The 17,447-nt window shown below is 40.1% G+C and overlaps 1 protein-coding gene across 7 annotated transcripts in view; it reads right to left on the bottom strand.

Moving 5' to 3' along the window:
* stx1a (syntaxin 1A (brain)) overlaps positions 1–16,882 on the bottom strand; it is a 55,704-nt gene extending 38,822 nt beyond the window's left edge. For 6 of the 7 annotated variants that reach the window (XR_002202778.2, XR_011244469.1, XM_069533887.1 and 3 more), the window contains exons 1-2: positions 16,671–16,850; positions 1,513–1,590 (exon numbers count right to left, since the gene is read on the bottom strand). Coding sequence is in view for 5 of the 7 variants with exons in the window: in XM_069533887.1 (XP_069389988.1) it covers positions 1,513–1,590; positions 16,671–16,700 (108 nt within the window). In the remaining 2 variants the exon portion in view is untranslated. Of the gene's footprint in view, positions 1–1,512; positions 1,591–16,670 lie in introns of all 7 variants that reach the window. The other variant, XM_020088315.2, reaches the window with a different exon arrangement.
* Between the last annotated feature and the right edge of the window lie 565 nt (positions 16,883–17,447).

The raw sequence follows: 17,447 nt of genomic DNA, 5'->3' as shown, positions 1-17,447 counted from the left end.
CGGAAGTTAGCTACATTGTGTGTCCCAAGCATGAAACTGTTATTATGACAATCCCACCATGCAGCAACAAGAAACGCCCATCTTCAGGCACTAGCCAACACATATGAGTGAGTCCAGTGAAATGAAGCTACGATGAAATAGCTGTTTTTCGTCTGCTTTTATTCATCTCCAGAACATAGACTACTGAGGGCTGTAGCCAATGGCAAAACAAAACAAAGTCTTTGCACAGGTGCCAAAGCTTGGAGCTAGCATCTAACTTAACTTCCCCAATATATATTATACTCAGTATTTCCATCATACGTCTGCTCATTTACAATATGAGATGACTGCTTCTTGTTGATGTCTGTCTGTATTTTCCACATGTTGTCCTGATTGTTAAAGGTTTCCCTTGATCTAATAAATATCTTTACAGGGTTTCATTGATTGATGCACCTGCAGCTGTGTCACAGATGATTTAGCCACTTTGATGATGTATTTGTTGTCTCGTGTTGCTTTGACGACCCACATATCAAAGTGTGGATCGTCAGACCTCTTTTAATAACTCGCAAATGGTATTCAACCTCACACCACCAACCTTTTTGTTCCATTTGTGACTGTGATTTAAATACTTCAAAGTTAAAGACTCTGTGTACATTAACTGATATTAACAGGCTTACAAAAATAAGGGAATAGCTGATAAATATAAGTGATATAGCAGTGATATAGGTTGATAGACTACATAGACGTTGATTAATATGGATTACAATAAATAGGTTTACCTCAGCCCTCTTCTACGTTGAATTATCCTGCTTTTTACTTTTTACTAAACCACTTGCTGTGGGAGATGAATGTAGCAGGCCTAATAAAAAAGCATTACAGAGGCCACTTTACTCACTGAGAATGACGTCACATAGTCAGCCCGGCTCCATATGGCTGATGATACACAGCAGGTGTCCATCTCTCTGGGGAGGAGAGATAAACTGCCACTACACTGAAAATGCCCCCCCGTCTGAGAGCTATGACGATGTTCAGTTTGTGTTCAGCACAAGCAAGTACAGGACAACACACTCCTGAATAAATGCATATAGATGCAATCATGCATGCATATAGAACAGATCAATGTATATAAACCATACTTTGCAGGCAACACTAAATAACTTAACACATATTACACTAGCTACTCTGATGTGAAGTCAAGAACTACTTCCATTTGGCGAGGTGTCTGATGTCAGATGGTAGTGATGAGGATCACAGCTGGTTTCAGCCATATAAACTTGCTCAAACAAGGCCTCATCTTTGGTTCTGCCATGCATGGCTTCTAAAGACACTTGACATGTTGACATGAATTGGTGTCATTAATTTTTTGCGTTCCTGAATTCTTTGTTTGTAATTGTTTCTCGGGTCGGATAAAATTTCATCACAGGCTGTAAATGGCGCAAAGTCACCCCACCTCCACCTGAATGTCTATAATGCACAAGAGGCGAGATTGGAGAGAGAGAGAGTGACTGAATGAAAGGACTGAGATTAACCAACCTGTTCAAAGAATTCGTCCATAAAGCCTTTCTCCATTCCCACAGTGACTTCATCCTCCTCCTCTGTCGTCTCCTTTCCCTAGAAAAACACATAACGTGGAGTTAAAGATAAAATAATGAATTAATTCGACACGTTTGCATTACAACATTGGTCATAACTGAATTGCGTCAAACCATGATGTAGCTGAAGGTTTAAATCATGGTTTGATGCAATTCAGTCATTTATGGCGATGCAAGACAACAGTGCTTTAAAAACAAAACCCCAACACGTCGTTTCAAGTGGGGTAGTGTGTTTGAGCTTTACTAATGTCACAAAAGTATTTTTCATTTCACAAAACCACACGTTAATCATGGAATCATCAGTTAAATAGACATAATATTAAACTTCGGGGTCTCTCAATCAAAACAATAACAAAACAACCAAAATTAAACATCCTATTACCTTGACTTAAACTGGGGATTTCTCTGGGTTTGAACATTGGTGGAAACATTTAAGATCATGCAAGTGTCACAAGTCAACAAACTATATAACATAGGTCTAGACATATAAAGAAAGATTATACAACATTTGTCACATTATACCTATTTTATTGTATTCCAACTGTGCGTGTCATGTCACAACTCACCTAACCCTTCTCAAACTTTTCGGCATCAAGCCAATGATTCATTCTAAAATATATATATTCTCATTTCTAATCACATATCAGTCATTGCACTACATTAGCAGGGATCTCATGTGGCCTCATCTCATTCATCTAGCCCATGTCAAACTAATTAAATTTGCCATTAGCAGCCCATGAGCCCCATTTGCTCATCAGCGCTGTGGCGAGGGAGTAAAGTTTTCATCCTCTCCTGTCCCAAAAGCAGGGAAAGACTTTTATGTATGACATAATATCAATCTATGTGCATTTTAAGTACGATTGCATTTTTAGCCTTTATTTAACCAGGAAAGTCCCTTTGAGATTTAAAATAACTTGGACAGAGACCTTTCCAATATAGGCAGCAGCACACATATAGTAAGTGAAAAAACATTGTGTAACACACCAGATAAGTTAAAAACAGTAGCATCTCATAGAATCTGCCTCCAGTTCTTTCATTTTAAAGGTGTTGAGTGAGATTAATATGCTTCCTGTACTTCTGTCCTGTTGCATATCAGTCAATTGTAAAGCACTTTTAACTTCATTAACCTGTATGAAAGTTGCTATTAAATTAAGTTTAAAGTTTGATTGAATTTAATTTTAGATATTTGATATCTCATGTTAATGTCTGTGTTGGTGACATTACTGTCCATTGACAGAGGGAATAGCATGTCCCTGTGCTCTGCTGAGGCTCAGTGGAGGAACTGAATGTTGTAGTTTCTTAGCGTATAAGTCAGTTCTGCAAATACAGACACACACTCAAGCAAATTCCACTAGAGTCCAAATAACCACAAAGCAACAAAACTGCTGACCAATGTTTTGGGGTTTGATGCAGATTCCAATATTAGGGGGTAAAACATTTCATATTAATATCATGTGAAAAATGACTAGGCAATAATTTCCAAGATGTAATTTTCAACCCCTTATGACAAAAATGTAAATGAGACTTGATATTTTAGAGTTTAACTTTATTAAAAATAACTGTAAATTACAGTTAAATATAAACAACTATTATGCATTGTTTAATTTGTTAAATAAAATGTTTCATAATGGCACAGGTCAAAAAATATGATTGTAGATACCAATATGTTTGTAAAAGACTCATATCAGCCAACCGATATAACTGGCCACCTCTAAAAACTACATCTTCCTAATACTAAAGACAACATTTAACACAGAAGAAAAAGCAGTAACAACAAATATAATTAACAATAAAATGAATGATGGCTGAAAACTATTTAGCCATCCCAGTTTCAGGCTCTAGTACTGTGCGTGCTGGCTCACTGTCACTTCTTACTGGAACACTAATGTTATTAGTGACAGCAGAGCTTCTCCAACTACAAGTGGAAATGTCTGCTGTGTGAAACATCCACTGACAAAGACACAGACATGTCAACCGCATAAACCTCGTTTCAAGATATAGAAGAAAAGGTGCCTGAAATTCATCCCATGTTCTTGGATGTTTCAATTTATTTTCCCAAATGTGAAACATCAATTTATGTTCCACCAAAGTTTTTTATATATGTAATAAAAGAGATGGTGTCTTCCAAATGTCCAAAAAAGAACCCTATCTTCAAGGAGATGTAGGTTTTTCATGCATTCAAAATATAAAATTAGATTTCAAGATTTTCAAGATTTTGCATGGGCCATAAAATTAATTTACCAAATGCAACCGATAAAATTAAACTACTGTTATTTTATCAATATTTGATGGAAACAAGCCAATTCTTGCAAGTACAATGTCAAAGCAGGTGATGTGTCGGCACAGAGGGAGAGGTAGGGAGGAGATGCGAAGTAAATGGGCAGTCAGAGAGAAACCGGTTCTTGAGATGAATGTCAGAAAGGACAGACTTCAACAAGAGATGGTGCGGCAACTGGCACGAATGTAAGTGAGAAGAATAGAGAGCCACTGTGATCTCGCTAATACTATCTAAACCCACTCAAACTATATTTAATTCTACTAAAAATGTATTGTATTATGCTCTCTTCGTCAGACAACCTTAAAAATATTCCGTACAAAACAATTAAGTGTTTAATGTGTTCAACTGCTTTGACAGTTGGGCGTAGAGATGAGATACACAATATGTTGTTTACTTGGTGTCTCATTTTGGAACAAAACTGCTATTAATAAATAAAAGTTTGGTGTGGAAATGAGGTGCATTTGAGGAACTGCCGACTATTAGAAGCAGAGAGAAAAGAAGCAGCAGCAGCAGCAGGAGGCGGTGGAGGAGGAGGACAAGCGGGGAATCAGAATAAGCTCCCAGATCACCCGTAGTGTTTTCAGACTCCATGGAGAGATGCTGCATCCCCTGCAGTGAGAGGAGGGCTTTGGTCTGGTTTTACTTTGAGTGGTCAGGAGGAGAGAAGACGGAGCGGTGCACCTCAAACCTCCAACTCCCACACAGATCTGAAGCTCCTGCTGGGCCACAAGGGGGCTTAGAGAGGCCTTTATGGCTGCAGTCTTGACTCAGCCTAGTCTTGGACTCCACACACAGCACATGCTTTGAGCTAGACACACAAACATACATCCACACAGCCTTAATATATAACACATGGTCAACATACAGCGAGAACAATCCGTATACAAGCTGGCCACCATTAAAGCCACAAACCTCTGATGCACTCTACCCCTGGGGCTCACACTCATGTTGACACGCCCGGGCAGAAGTAGTGGCCTGATTATGCCGTTTATTAGATTAGAGAGTTGTTCTAGGCACCGTGCCAGCAGGGAGTCGCTCCGTGAAGACAAAAGGCAGTGTCTTCACATCCAGTGTAAGCAGGACGAGGAAATATTGTCAAAGGACAGAGGGAGCAACATATAAACCAGACTTTTAGTGGCGCTTGCTCATGTCAGCGTGGAAAGACGAGGAGGAGAACCAGGGCAACACAACAGTTACAGAATGCTGTGAGTGTATGTACATTAAGAGGCGCAGACTGTGTGTTGATGTATAAAGAGTCAGGTTAGGTCACAATCACACATAAGTGAACGCAGACAAATTTCCCAGGTAAAAGTTCACTAAAGTTTCACTCCACATGAAGCCACATCGTGGATTTGCAGCACGAAGCAAATGTTTTTTAGTGCCTCGCTTGAACGATGGTTTGCCTCTGATACATTTAGGTAAAGTCATTATTTGATATATTAATTAAGGTATGTCACGTATTACATCTTTAAGTCGAGGGGGAAGGAATAAAGTTGCAAGTACTGTGCATTCAGACGCTGTTACATGAGAATAATGGAGAGAAGAGCAGTGAGAGATGGTTCAAGTAGAGATGGAAACCCATGTGAGCAGGACTTTATTGTCCTTTTGTGTTTTCATATTAAAGCAGACCTGTTTCCCTGCATCTTTGTATTACAGCCAATTCAAGCAGCTTCCTGCAGTCTCATTAGAAATGACTCAAAAATCTGTGTCAGCTGCTTTGAAGAATACAGACAGCATAACCAGATTTATTATCATAATTCAGCCACACAACATTCATTATGGATGCACACACACACACACACACACACACATTAGGTTATTTATTCATGTTTCCTTCTGCAGACAAATACAAAGATACAAACAACAAAAACTGACTTCTGCTCCAATTGCAAAGCTGCTCACAGGGTATATTAATCTGCTAATATAGAAGAGAGGCAAAGAGAATATACACACACACCAGGATGCTAATTACTGTCAATTCTAGGTTCTGCTTGATAAATTGTCTTCATGTCAACATCAAGCGTCATAAATACTTAGAATTCCTCTGAAATCTCTGATACATTTCACTTAATAATACAGAGGTAGAGAGAGATATAAAGCTACAGTATAGCGCAAGTCTTCATCTTTTAAGTTTTCATTTGACATCAGCACTTTCAAGTTAAAGGAACTTTACCATCTCTTATCATCCATTGCGTATAATGTGAATCTAATATAAAATTCTAAAACACAGTTTCTCACGTACTTCTAGCCCAGGGGTCACGAATAGGTGGACCAGATTCCGGACAAACAACCGATAAATCAGTGAGAATTGCCAAATCTTGACAAAGAATTTCTGTCTTCACTCGCACAGCTTCTCTCGCCTATACAGCACTGGTTTAGAAGCCTAGGAAAATTCACAGACCAAATACATTCATTCTAAATCATGGCCCGCGATGCCAATTAAATCTGTGACTTCTGATGAGCATTTTGAATCTGAATGAGAATAGACAGTAAAAAATTAGTCAGAGAAATTCAAGAAAAGTGACTTCGTATGGGTGTGCACTAAATAGATAAAGAAGACAGTGCAAATGGAGTTTTTAATCTAAAGAGACTCTTACGTGTTTATTCTTCACATGTTTGAAGACTGTGGTGATAGTTAAAAGCAGCAATCTGAAGCAACACTGCACCACTCCAGCCCAGATTTAAAATCCTGGCAGGACAAACTAGAGCTCACTTCTGCCACTGAAGAGTGGTGGTGGGATTCAAGAGAAAAAGAAAGGAAAAGCAGGTGTTAAAGCTGTTCAGTTGTTCAGATGTGTTAGAAATTGTTAGACAAAGGGTTGAGACTTGTTGAGTTAACAAAAAGAAGAAAAAGGGGAAACTTAATTTAGACTATTGTTGAAACTTTCTCTATCTGGACCTGAGATTTTTTAATATCCCTGCTCTAGCAGATAAACTCAGGTTTAATTTGCCCAGTTTCTGCTGCCACCCAAAAACCATGGATGGAAAGTAGATGACATTCCGTGGTGCTAATAGAATTGAAACAGAATAATAATGTTAGATACTCTGTATAGACTTCTGTACTGTGCGACAACACAACTGTCAGATATCACAACAGCTGGGCAAACAAGATCAAAGTATGTGAATAAAACAATCTTGTTATTTGGCTGAATTGGTTGGTGTACGCAGCTAGAGAATCACCTACATCAGTTTAGTCTCTCCAGGGTTTGACAACGTATCTTAAATCAAAAAATCAAAAATGTCCTCATTCTCACAGTTTAAAGCTCAAACTGGTCTTCACAAAGACACACAAGACAACACGCATGCACACAACCCCACTTACAAAAATAGTCATGGCTGTGTCTTCACCTGCTCCCATGCTAAAGCCCATAGGACATTCACCACCCACACTCCAAGAGATCTACAGTCTATGCGGGAAAACAGCTGACAGCAAATCACACAGAAAATCTCCAGCATTAGGATTCACAGCCAGTGTTCTTATGAATGCAGGGGTTTAACTGAAAATACAATAGATCAGCAGAACAATCAATACAAGAGTCAAGAGGGTGAATTATAATATTTCTGGAACTCCAGAATGATTATGTAACTTTGGAGGCAGCCAGGATTTAATTTTCCATCCATTTTGGTTGTGAGAAAAAGGCAAAGTAAGCCATAAATCAACACCGGCCTCGCTGACTGATTGCCCCTCTGGCCACCTGACTGAATGAGAGAATGACCGACTGATGGCAGAGCAGGACGCAGTGTGGGGCTATCGACTAGGACTATTACACAACCAACAGAAGTGTGGGTGATGAGAGGACAAAGGAAGTGATAAGATTGAGCCAAAAGAAAACAAGGCAAATGTTAAACTCACTTTGATTCAGGGCATTAGCATGAATTTTAGCTTTTCAGCTGGAATGAAAAATATTGTGCACTAGCTGATCAATGCTCCCCTGCTGTAAACGGACTCTTTAAAATACAGATTTATACCTTTATTACTTTGAAATAAAGTCTATGTGCTGCATTACTTTCTAGACTTTCCCTGCTGTCTGTACACATGTTCACATTCATGCATGTCCAACAGATGGAGTGATCACAGGGGACAGAATAAATTGTTCTATTTACCTGATAAATTTGTGTTGGAATTATATAAATTTAGATCTAAATGCTATGTCTACTGTTCAGCACACTATTCTCAGTCCAAACCTGGACCTGGGGGCCGTCCAATCTGGGCCCAGACATATAAATAGAGCTTTACTTTTTTCCCCGCAAATTTAGAGATCTCCTTAAATGACATGTTAAGACGCCTACATAGCTGCTCAAATGTCAGACATGTGATTAAAACACGTCTAGTGCTCATTAACTGCGGCTTCTCTGATTGGATTTTTTTTTTAAATGGTTGTAAAAAAGGTATGGATAAGACTGATGCAGTTGTACAGGGTGGATGCAAGTCAATTTGAAGAAATATAATATATCTTAAATAGGCCGGCTAATATTTCCTGTTGCATACAAAAGACACATCTTAATAGCTGTCCTATACTTGAAACAGCGAACAGTGTTGTAGGAACTAAATCCAATCATCAGGCTCAGAATATGTCAGAAATGTTTATCTTGAATTAAGTCCCACATAAATGTAATAACTGATCCCCAAGACCTTTAAACATGTTCAAATTTTAATTCATTGCTAAGGTTGCTGTATTGTGTCTCTCCATGAATGGTGTATCAAGATTTTGTTTAATTAGGTCCCATTGATAGGCTACTCCTTGTTATTTTAACTGTTAAAGGTACAGTGTGTAGAATTTTGAGATATCTAGTGTTGAAATTGCATGTTGCAGCTGAATACCCCTCACTTCACCCTCCCCTTCCAAACATGAAAAAGAACCTGTGGTAACATAGAAACTCAAAAGTTGTTTAGTTTGTCCAGTCTGGACTAATGTAAAAAACATGGCGGCCCCCGTACACAGGACCCCTTTGATCTAAATATAAAATATTTAAATATAAAGGGCATTTTCTGGGGTAAAAAAAACTACAATTCATACAATTTAGATGAAATGAACTAGTGAAAACATCACAAGGATTATTCTACGTTAAATTTCTGCCAATAGTTCACTTTCATCTAAATCTTACACACTGGACCTTTAAAATGTACGTGAGACATTTCATATGTTGATTTTGTTTGAAAATAAAAAAGGTACACATAGTTGTCTCAGGCTCAGCTGCTTTCCATTCCAGTGAAAACGGAGGTCTGGCTGAGGTTAACAAGGTGGTTTTATCAGCCCTGCCCACGGAGCACAGGGTCCATCAGATACACAAAGAAGAATTATGTAGGTGGGAGCAGAGATGAAGCACAGTGAGAGTCAAACTGTGTGCATGCGCAACAATTTCCTTTCCCTAACAATACTCCTTAATGTCCTCCCCCTTTAATCATCCTGCCTTTTCTTTCTCATTCTCTCTGTCTGTCATTGTCTCAGCTCCCTCTCTCTTGCTTGCCTTCCTCCGTACTTCTGCCTCGCTGCTGAATTCTTATAGCACATAAGGCCCACACAACATGGACTCGGTTACCTTTGTCTCGCTCCCCATGGTCACGTCTTTAATTTGTGCTCATCTTTATTTCTTCACCATCTCACTATCGATATGCATTTATCCAACCAAACTTGCACTTTAGATGTTTTTATATTTTGTTTGTCATTAGAAAAACATCAAATTATTACTATTTCTCCTCAAATTTTAAGGCTCTTCATGCTCTTCCTCCCATTTCACCTGCTCTGTCTTTCATCCCTCTCCGCCCTCTGGCTTCCTCACATCTTTCTGACCTTTAACAGTTTAATCATCAAAGTGATGCCATTTACACACGACTAAATAAGAATTTACCAAACGCCTATCTTTTAAAGGTTGAATAATTACTTCCAATGAGGTAATAACACGCCTTTCCACCAAATCAATGATAATCAATTTCAGGCCGGAATCCAAATGTCTGCAGCTGCCAGTTCTCAAAGAGACTGTGTCGGCTGCGGGGATTTCCCCGATGAGAAGACTGACCTTTTAGACTAAATAGTGGATGCTTACTTCCATTTTGGCTTGTTAGCACATAATTGGCCGATGGGTAGGATTTTATCAATTACATGCTGTTGCAAATGTTCATACACAAACTTGCCTGCCCTGGGCATGTGTGCAGGTAGGTGGGAAAATGTGATAAAGCTTTAATTGAACTTTAATGACAGATCACAGGCTGTAGAAAGACATGTGCTGTCACTGCTATAGCCCGTGGTTTTGCTCGTCCCCAGTCTCTTCGCCATCTTCCCCCTGTGTAATATTTTCAGAGCGTCTCTCTCTGTAACTCGCTGACCATGAAGGATTATGACAGCACCAATGTGCCACTGACACAATTACATTGTAGATATGGAGGGGAGGGGGACAGGGAGTGAGAGAGATGTCAAGGAAACAAAGCATTAAAGAAGAAGGGGAAAAGGATGGGAAGTGCAGAGTAAAGCCAAGAATCACATCAGAAAACTAATTTAGGAAGAGGCAGAGACGGAATATTTTCAAATATTAAACTAAAGACTTTTATGATTTAAAGGTACAGTGTGTAGAATTTTGTGTTGAAATTGCATGTTGCAGCTGAACACCCCTGACCACACCCTCCCCTTCCAAAAGTGAAAAAGAACCTGTGGTAGCCTTTAGTTGTCATAAAAACTCAGAAAGTGTTTAGCTTGTCCAGTCTGGACTACTGTAAAAAACATGGAGAGGGTCCCCTCGATGTAAATATAAAGTATTTAAATATAAAGGGCCTTTTCTGGGGTAAAGAAAACTACAATTCATACAATTTAGATGAAATGAACTAGTGAAAACATCACGAGAATTATTCTACATTAAATATCTGCCAATAGTTCCCTTTCACCTAAATCTTACACACTGGACCTTTAATTATCTGCAGATTATTTTGCGGTTTCTCAAATCATATCAAATAATTGATACATTTGTGGTCATAGAGATAAGAGATGTAGTATAAGAGATGCTCCGATACCAGTATTGGAAATGCCTCCAATACTTCAGTAAATGCCAGGCGAGTACACATGTGCTGATCTGATACCATATCTTTAAAGTATATTAGATAAAACTGCAATTTTATTTTCCTGGATATCATTTCTTCTTCGCTGCTCCAAAACAGCAGTTGCACTATACTGCCATAGTACTGTCTTTAAAGCAGTGAAGAAGCAGTGATTTTGGGTAATATAGCATTAGCCAAAGCTAGCTAAAATGTCAGGAATCTTTCAATATTTCACAGTGTAAAGTCCCACATATGTACATATACTGACTCCACTTTCAAGCTGTGGCACTAGTTGCCAATTGCAAGACCAGCAATAGGCCACACAACAGTGACAGCAATCTTTACTTCTATGAAGGTTCATAGCATACCGCTGTTAAAATCATGATTATAGTAATATTAGTATATATAATGAGTATTTTTTTTAAATGCATTGGTATTGGAAGTCCAGGTACCAGAATCTGTATCACGAAGTGATCAATTATATCAGAACATCTCTATTTAAAATGTCCGAAAATATTTAAAAAGTTCTCATCACAATTTCCTAAAGCTCATAGTTATGTCCTTTTGAGTTTTCATGCCAACTGAAGTTCACCACAGGTTCTCTTTCATGAAGGGGAGGGTGAGATGAGGAGTATTTAGCTGCAATATGCAACTTCACCTCGACACACTGAACCTTTAAAGGAATTACTTAGGTTTCTACAAGTTAATGTTCGTCAATCGACAAATCAACTCAATGTGTCTTCTTTTGCAGTGGTTGCCATGGCTAAATCTTTTCAGAGAAACTGTTAAATGGAGACAGTCTTCCCAACAAGAACAACCGCATCAGTCATGTCAGCTAATGTATACACATCAGTCTGGTGACAAATGATGGCAAATTGTCCTATTTTGTTTGTTGTGGATGGCTTGATTAGTCTTAAGTGCTTGTTTAACCTCAAGATGGAAATATTTAATTACTGTAAAAGATTACAAAACAAAGACAGACAGAGCTGCTTAGGCCCTAATGAGGTCAATGACAGTTCATTTGGTCGCAAATTATGTTTTAAGGTCCTAATCTCTGCCAGGAATCTGTGATAGGAGACATTACCTTTGCTGCTACAGACCCAGTCTGCTGCCAGCGATTATGAGATGATGTGAGAGGGGAGGTCAGCACATTACAAATTTAATTTTAAAAGCGGCAACAAAAATGACCAGAAGCTAATTCTCCCTCAACAGATGGGGGAGGTTTGATTACAGAAACGTCTATTTATTTTTAGGATCTCTTTAGCTTTGGGAGCTGCTGGTGTTTATGAGAAGTAAACAAGATTTTACCAGCACCACAAAAACCAATCTGTCATACAGCAGTATAAAAATGAATGAGACTCACAATAATATGTTGAATATCTCTAATGTAGGAATTATCTAAGAAATAATTTAGCTTGAGCTTATTACCCCTGCCAAGGAGGTTATGTTTTAGCACCTGTTCGTTTATTTGTGGGTTTGTTTGTTTGTGTGTAAACAAGTATACGCGAAAACTTTACGAGACACATTATTGATTTTTAAATTTTAGGAGAATGTCAGGCCCTGGTGGAGGTATGAGCTCTTCTCAGTGCCATCCCTGTTGCATGTTTTGATTGGTATGGATGAGGATGCTGTACTGCATGTGTTCAATTCACACATTTCAAAAATAACCATTAGCAGCCAACAGATATTGGATATCAATATCAAACTGTCACCTCATTTGCAGAGACAGACAAGTCCCTGGTGAAAAGTCAGATCGGTCACACTCATTTCATGGTTCATTAATTCAGTTATGCAGCAACTATGTGTTGATGCATAATGTCTCTATGTAAGTATGAACTTTTCTCATGGTGACGATGACAATACATTTTACAGCTACAACTCTGATTTAAGAATAAAGCCTCATCTGTGGGCCAGAATCCGAGAGCAGCCGTTTTTTCCCCACAACAGATCCGAGAGCTTACCTCTGTAAGAGGCCTTTGAACGAGGACAAATAAAACCTCTGACCTTGTAGGATCGGTGTTCTGTTCAATAGCAAGCAAAGGGGCTCTTTAGCCTAGCTAGTGTCTGTGTCACTGAGGAAATGTCAATAGCCCAGATCAGGTTAAGGACAGAAGAAAAAATAAAGAAATTGGGGAATAAAGGAGTGATAATGAAAAGATAAAAGGAGAAGCAAAAGAGCCAAAGATGCACACACTGCCTCAGAGTGTGCCACATCCCTCCTATTAGTTAATGTGTCACTCTAATGCCAAGTAGGGAGTGACACAGGTTAGTGCCCCCGCCACACACACACACACACACACCGCCTGAACCAATACTGGCAATGACCAACAAAGCTGCGCAGAGACAACAGGAGGAAGAGAGGAGAGGAAAAGGTGGAGGGGAGGACAGGAACCCATCTGATAAATCACTGATAGGATAAGAGCAAAGAGCAATAATGGAGGAACTCACCGCTCAGAGCGAATCATAGAAAAGGGCTATTATTAAAGAGACAGAGATGAGAACAGATATAGTCAATTGGCGAGATAAAGTGAAATAAAAACACAACTGATAAACCATCAGGAAAAAAAATGAGGAGATATGAAAGAGAGACGACCTGTTACATGTGAAGCGTTCATAACGCCTGTATAAATAAGTAACTGCCACAAAGCGATAACCAATCACGTCTGATTGATAACAGTCCTTGTGGGTGTGTGAAATCTGTAATAACCTCATCAGTATGTTTCCCCCTCAGGTTTCAGAGCTCAAGACGGCTGACAAAAGCATCATCTGCCGCCATCTGTCACTAAATCACATCTGGGCCGACTGGGAGTGATGGGACGAGGTGAGGTGAGGGAGGGGAGGGGAGGGGAGAGGTTGTAAGCCTGTTTTAGTTATTGAGACTGGCAGTTTCAGGCAGCAGGCTAATGAGCTATTGGGAGAACAGAGTCATAGGCAGGTGTTGAGCTCATAAAGTGGGTTTATGTGCATATGGGCGATGCTTGAGCAGAACCTGCACCCTCGCACAAATATGAGAAAAACTCAATTTCCTGCCAAAACGACACATGAGCACATGGGTGAGTAAACCTGCAGTGTGACTCTACAAAAACATGAAAAGACACAGCGGCAGTGAAACCTGCAAGAGCTCAGTTCTCTTCATTTTTGCTGCACCCATGTTTAGTTTGTACATATAAAAATGCAGGTTTACGTAATATCTAATTTGACCTGCCATCATATACAATAAATATGAAAAGTCTGACCCCAAACATTAACAAAAACTTGGGATTTGTGCAGTGGGATTTATACATCATGTCCTGCCTGCTGCATGCTCTGCCCAGGTACCGCCTCTTATCTCAGATTGTCCTGATGTTGAGAACGTGTCTGACCCTACTGCTGCTGCTGCATTATCCAAATGTGAACGGCAAACTCTTAAGAAAGTCCAGACCCAATTGTCTGAACATTTCTCAAGTTCATGTCTAAAATGGCTTAAGTGAACTCTCCTATTATGTTTCCAGCTCTTCGCTGATTTGCAACCCAAACAGCCCCAATCAACATTGAGCTGGGAGACATAGAATACATCCGGCAGGGATAGCTTCACTTTGAAATTAGACATATGGTCTTCAAGACAAAGTCCATCAGTCTGTTTATTTCCATTCAGTAATGTACTGCAGGTGGTGGCAAGAGAGAGAGAGCTCGTCTGTTTCCACTGCCACATCCTCTGGTGCCTCCCGAGGGATGTCAACATATTCCTCAGGCTGAGACTAACATAGGGCCGTATGAATGCAGAGTGAGCCACCGGGCACTCACCTGCACATTCTCCTTATCTCTGCATCTTGGCACTGCTTTTTAGTTGAACCACTAACAACGGACCACTCCGTATCGGAGACATTACCAAGAGCTGTTTCCCTGGCAACATACCCAACTCCCCACCACGAGACACCTCCTGGAGGGGGACAAATCTCATATGTTCTCAAAACTAAGAAAACTATAAGATAATGAAGCACCAACTCAGCGACTGCAGGACCGGTTTCATGCCAAAAAAATGTATTCAAAATGTAGTAATTTAATGACGATATTTCCATAACAGCTGTCAGCTTTTCTCTCTTAAAAATCAGAATGGAAAGAACAATAGCAGCCCAGCGAGGGAATGTGGAAACAGTGAGATGTTGGTTCATACTATCAGCTGAAGTGTTCATGAACTTTGGAAAATGTCTCTAAAATTGGGTCTGGTCATATTATTTAGAAATATTGTAAGATTTGTACCATTGGTCAGACATAGCAAAGATGGTTAAAGATGTGTCCTTGGTATTATTCCCTTTACAGTTGATTAAGGTATTTGAAAGATGAATCAGTATTAAAAATAATAATTACTTGCAGCCCTAGTCCAGAGCTGTTACACAATCAAACGTGCATCCTACACTGTCTTGTTCAGAACCACTGAAAAATCTCCATGAGCCGTATTAACTTGAGACTGTGAAGGGAAACAACATTAATCCAGTGCTGATGAGAAATCACACGTCTGTGACTCGCAATTTATTTCAATTTTATTTAGTCCTGATTGTCTGAAAATGGTTCAGCTCCACGCCACTCCAGCTGCGTTTTCTCAGACGGGAAAGATATGATCAAGAATCTGTCTGCTCTGACCGCTTGGGCTGAATATTGGTTTGACTGTTTCTCACTGAAGCTGATGAGGAAGATTTAGGCTATTTCTCTGTAGCATGGCAGCCTGGAGACACGCCTCTCCTCCTGAACACACACACACACACACACACACACACACACACACACACACACACACACACACACACACACACACACACACACACACACACACACACACACACACACACACACACACACAATTGGCAGGGCTGGGTTGTTCCCCTTGAGGCCAATTCATAGCAGGATCTTCCCAGAAAACTGAGGAGTTGTAAATTGTTTCCCCCTCTATGTCCTCAGCTTAACTGCCAATTACCCAATTCTGACAATGGCCACTTTAACACCACACACACAGACACACACACAAGCTTATCTTATAGAGGATAATATTCAATCTCCTCTCCCATTAATATAATCAGTCATGTATCGTCTTGGTCTCATTTTATCCCATAATATATGTATGTTATACTGCATATTGGTGATACTTCCAACTGTCGCAAGGTTCACACTTAAAATCCAATTATTCCAAGTCTTTATTTTTATATTCAAAATGTAGGATTGGAAAACATGATTAATTTATTTCAGAACCAGAATCTCTTCACGTGCACAACACAGATGTCGGAAAGGGACAAACCATTGTGTTTGGTGTGGGTAATGATTATATTTTGTATATATAAAGACACGTTAAAGGTTAAATGGGCGAGCTGGGATCCAATTTCCAATCACACATCCGTAGTTCAGCCTCGATCGATCCAACCACACACACACCAATTCATTCACAGGTGACATATTTCCACACTATTTGCAATCTAACTTTCTCTGGATGGGTCTTAAATTTAGAAAAATTACAGAAAATATGTTTAATGTAAATAGAGTGATACTTTAACTAAAATACCATTAAAGGAAAAGTGCTATAGAGAAAAGCTAAAGCCAACTGTAAGCTCATAAATCCAGTCGGTGGTTTATTTAACTTGGATTAAACCTGTGGGATCGCTGTGTTTCGCTCCGGCTCCTCACACACGGTGAATCTCAGCAGCAGCTGCCGGTGATAAAAACCCCAGAGAGTCACAACTGTTGCTCCATCAGCGCACCTCTGCTTCCTGAATACACACCAATGGAAAAACATGCGTGCACGGAGCAGCTGCGTGTTTCTACTTACGTGTCGAAGTTCTTGCATGCGGTCCTTCATGGTTCCCCCGTGTTGCGCTCTTGTTCCTCCGGTCTTCCTCTGGCTGAGGGTGGTGGTGGTGGTGGTGGTGGAGTAGCGGGGCGGGAGAATGTGACCGAGCCGGGGAGGCGCGTCTGGCGGCGGCGAGTGGCGACGGCTGCTCCTCTGGGATGACGGCAGTACCGCGGGTGACGCGCACGACAGGTGAGGCCTTCCGCCGTTAACCCATCACACACGCGCAACTTCCTCCTGCTCCTCCTACCGCACTGATGGACGCTTATTAAAAATAAAGAAGGCAGAAAGTGTTTGTGTAAGTTTGGTGTTTTGTTCCGTTGACGTCAAAGCGGCTGGTGGAGGGTCTTTAACAGAGAAGTGACCCAGAGACAGAGGCTGCAGGAGCGGACGCGCTGAGGAGGATGTGCTCGTTGATTGAGCGCGTTCACGCTGATATAACGCCCAGGTGCTTTGTGTTGTGTCCAAGCAAACAGCGCCCCCTGTCGGACACACTGTGCGGACAGCTAAGTTATCCAGAAATGTGCAAGAAAAGGCAAAACCATTATTAAAACCATAGAACGTCTTTTTTTTCACCTTGTGATTTCATGTAAACCTTTTTAGTATTGCTCAAAAGAACCCAACTCCAACATTAATACATACAATGAAACACAAACCCACATTTTTCTGTCATGATTGAGCAACACTATACAAAAGATGTTGCAAACTTAAAAAACTAACTTTTTACTGTGAAGTACGAGTATCAACGCACTTTCA

Source organism: Paralichthys olivaceus, chromosome 11 (assembly GCF_024713975.1).
Source record: "Paralichthys olivaceus isolate ysfri-2021 chromosome 11, ASM2471397v2, whole genome shotgun sequence".
Lineage (NCBI taxonomy): Eukaryota > Metazoa > Chordata > Actinopteri > Pleuronectiformes > Paralichthyidae > Paralichthys > Paralichthys olivaceus.
This window is presented reverse-complemented; position numbering and strand designations above follow the sequence as displayed.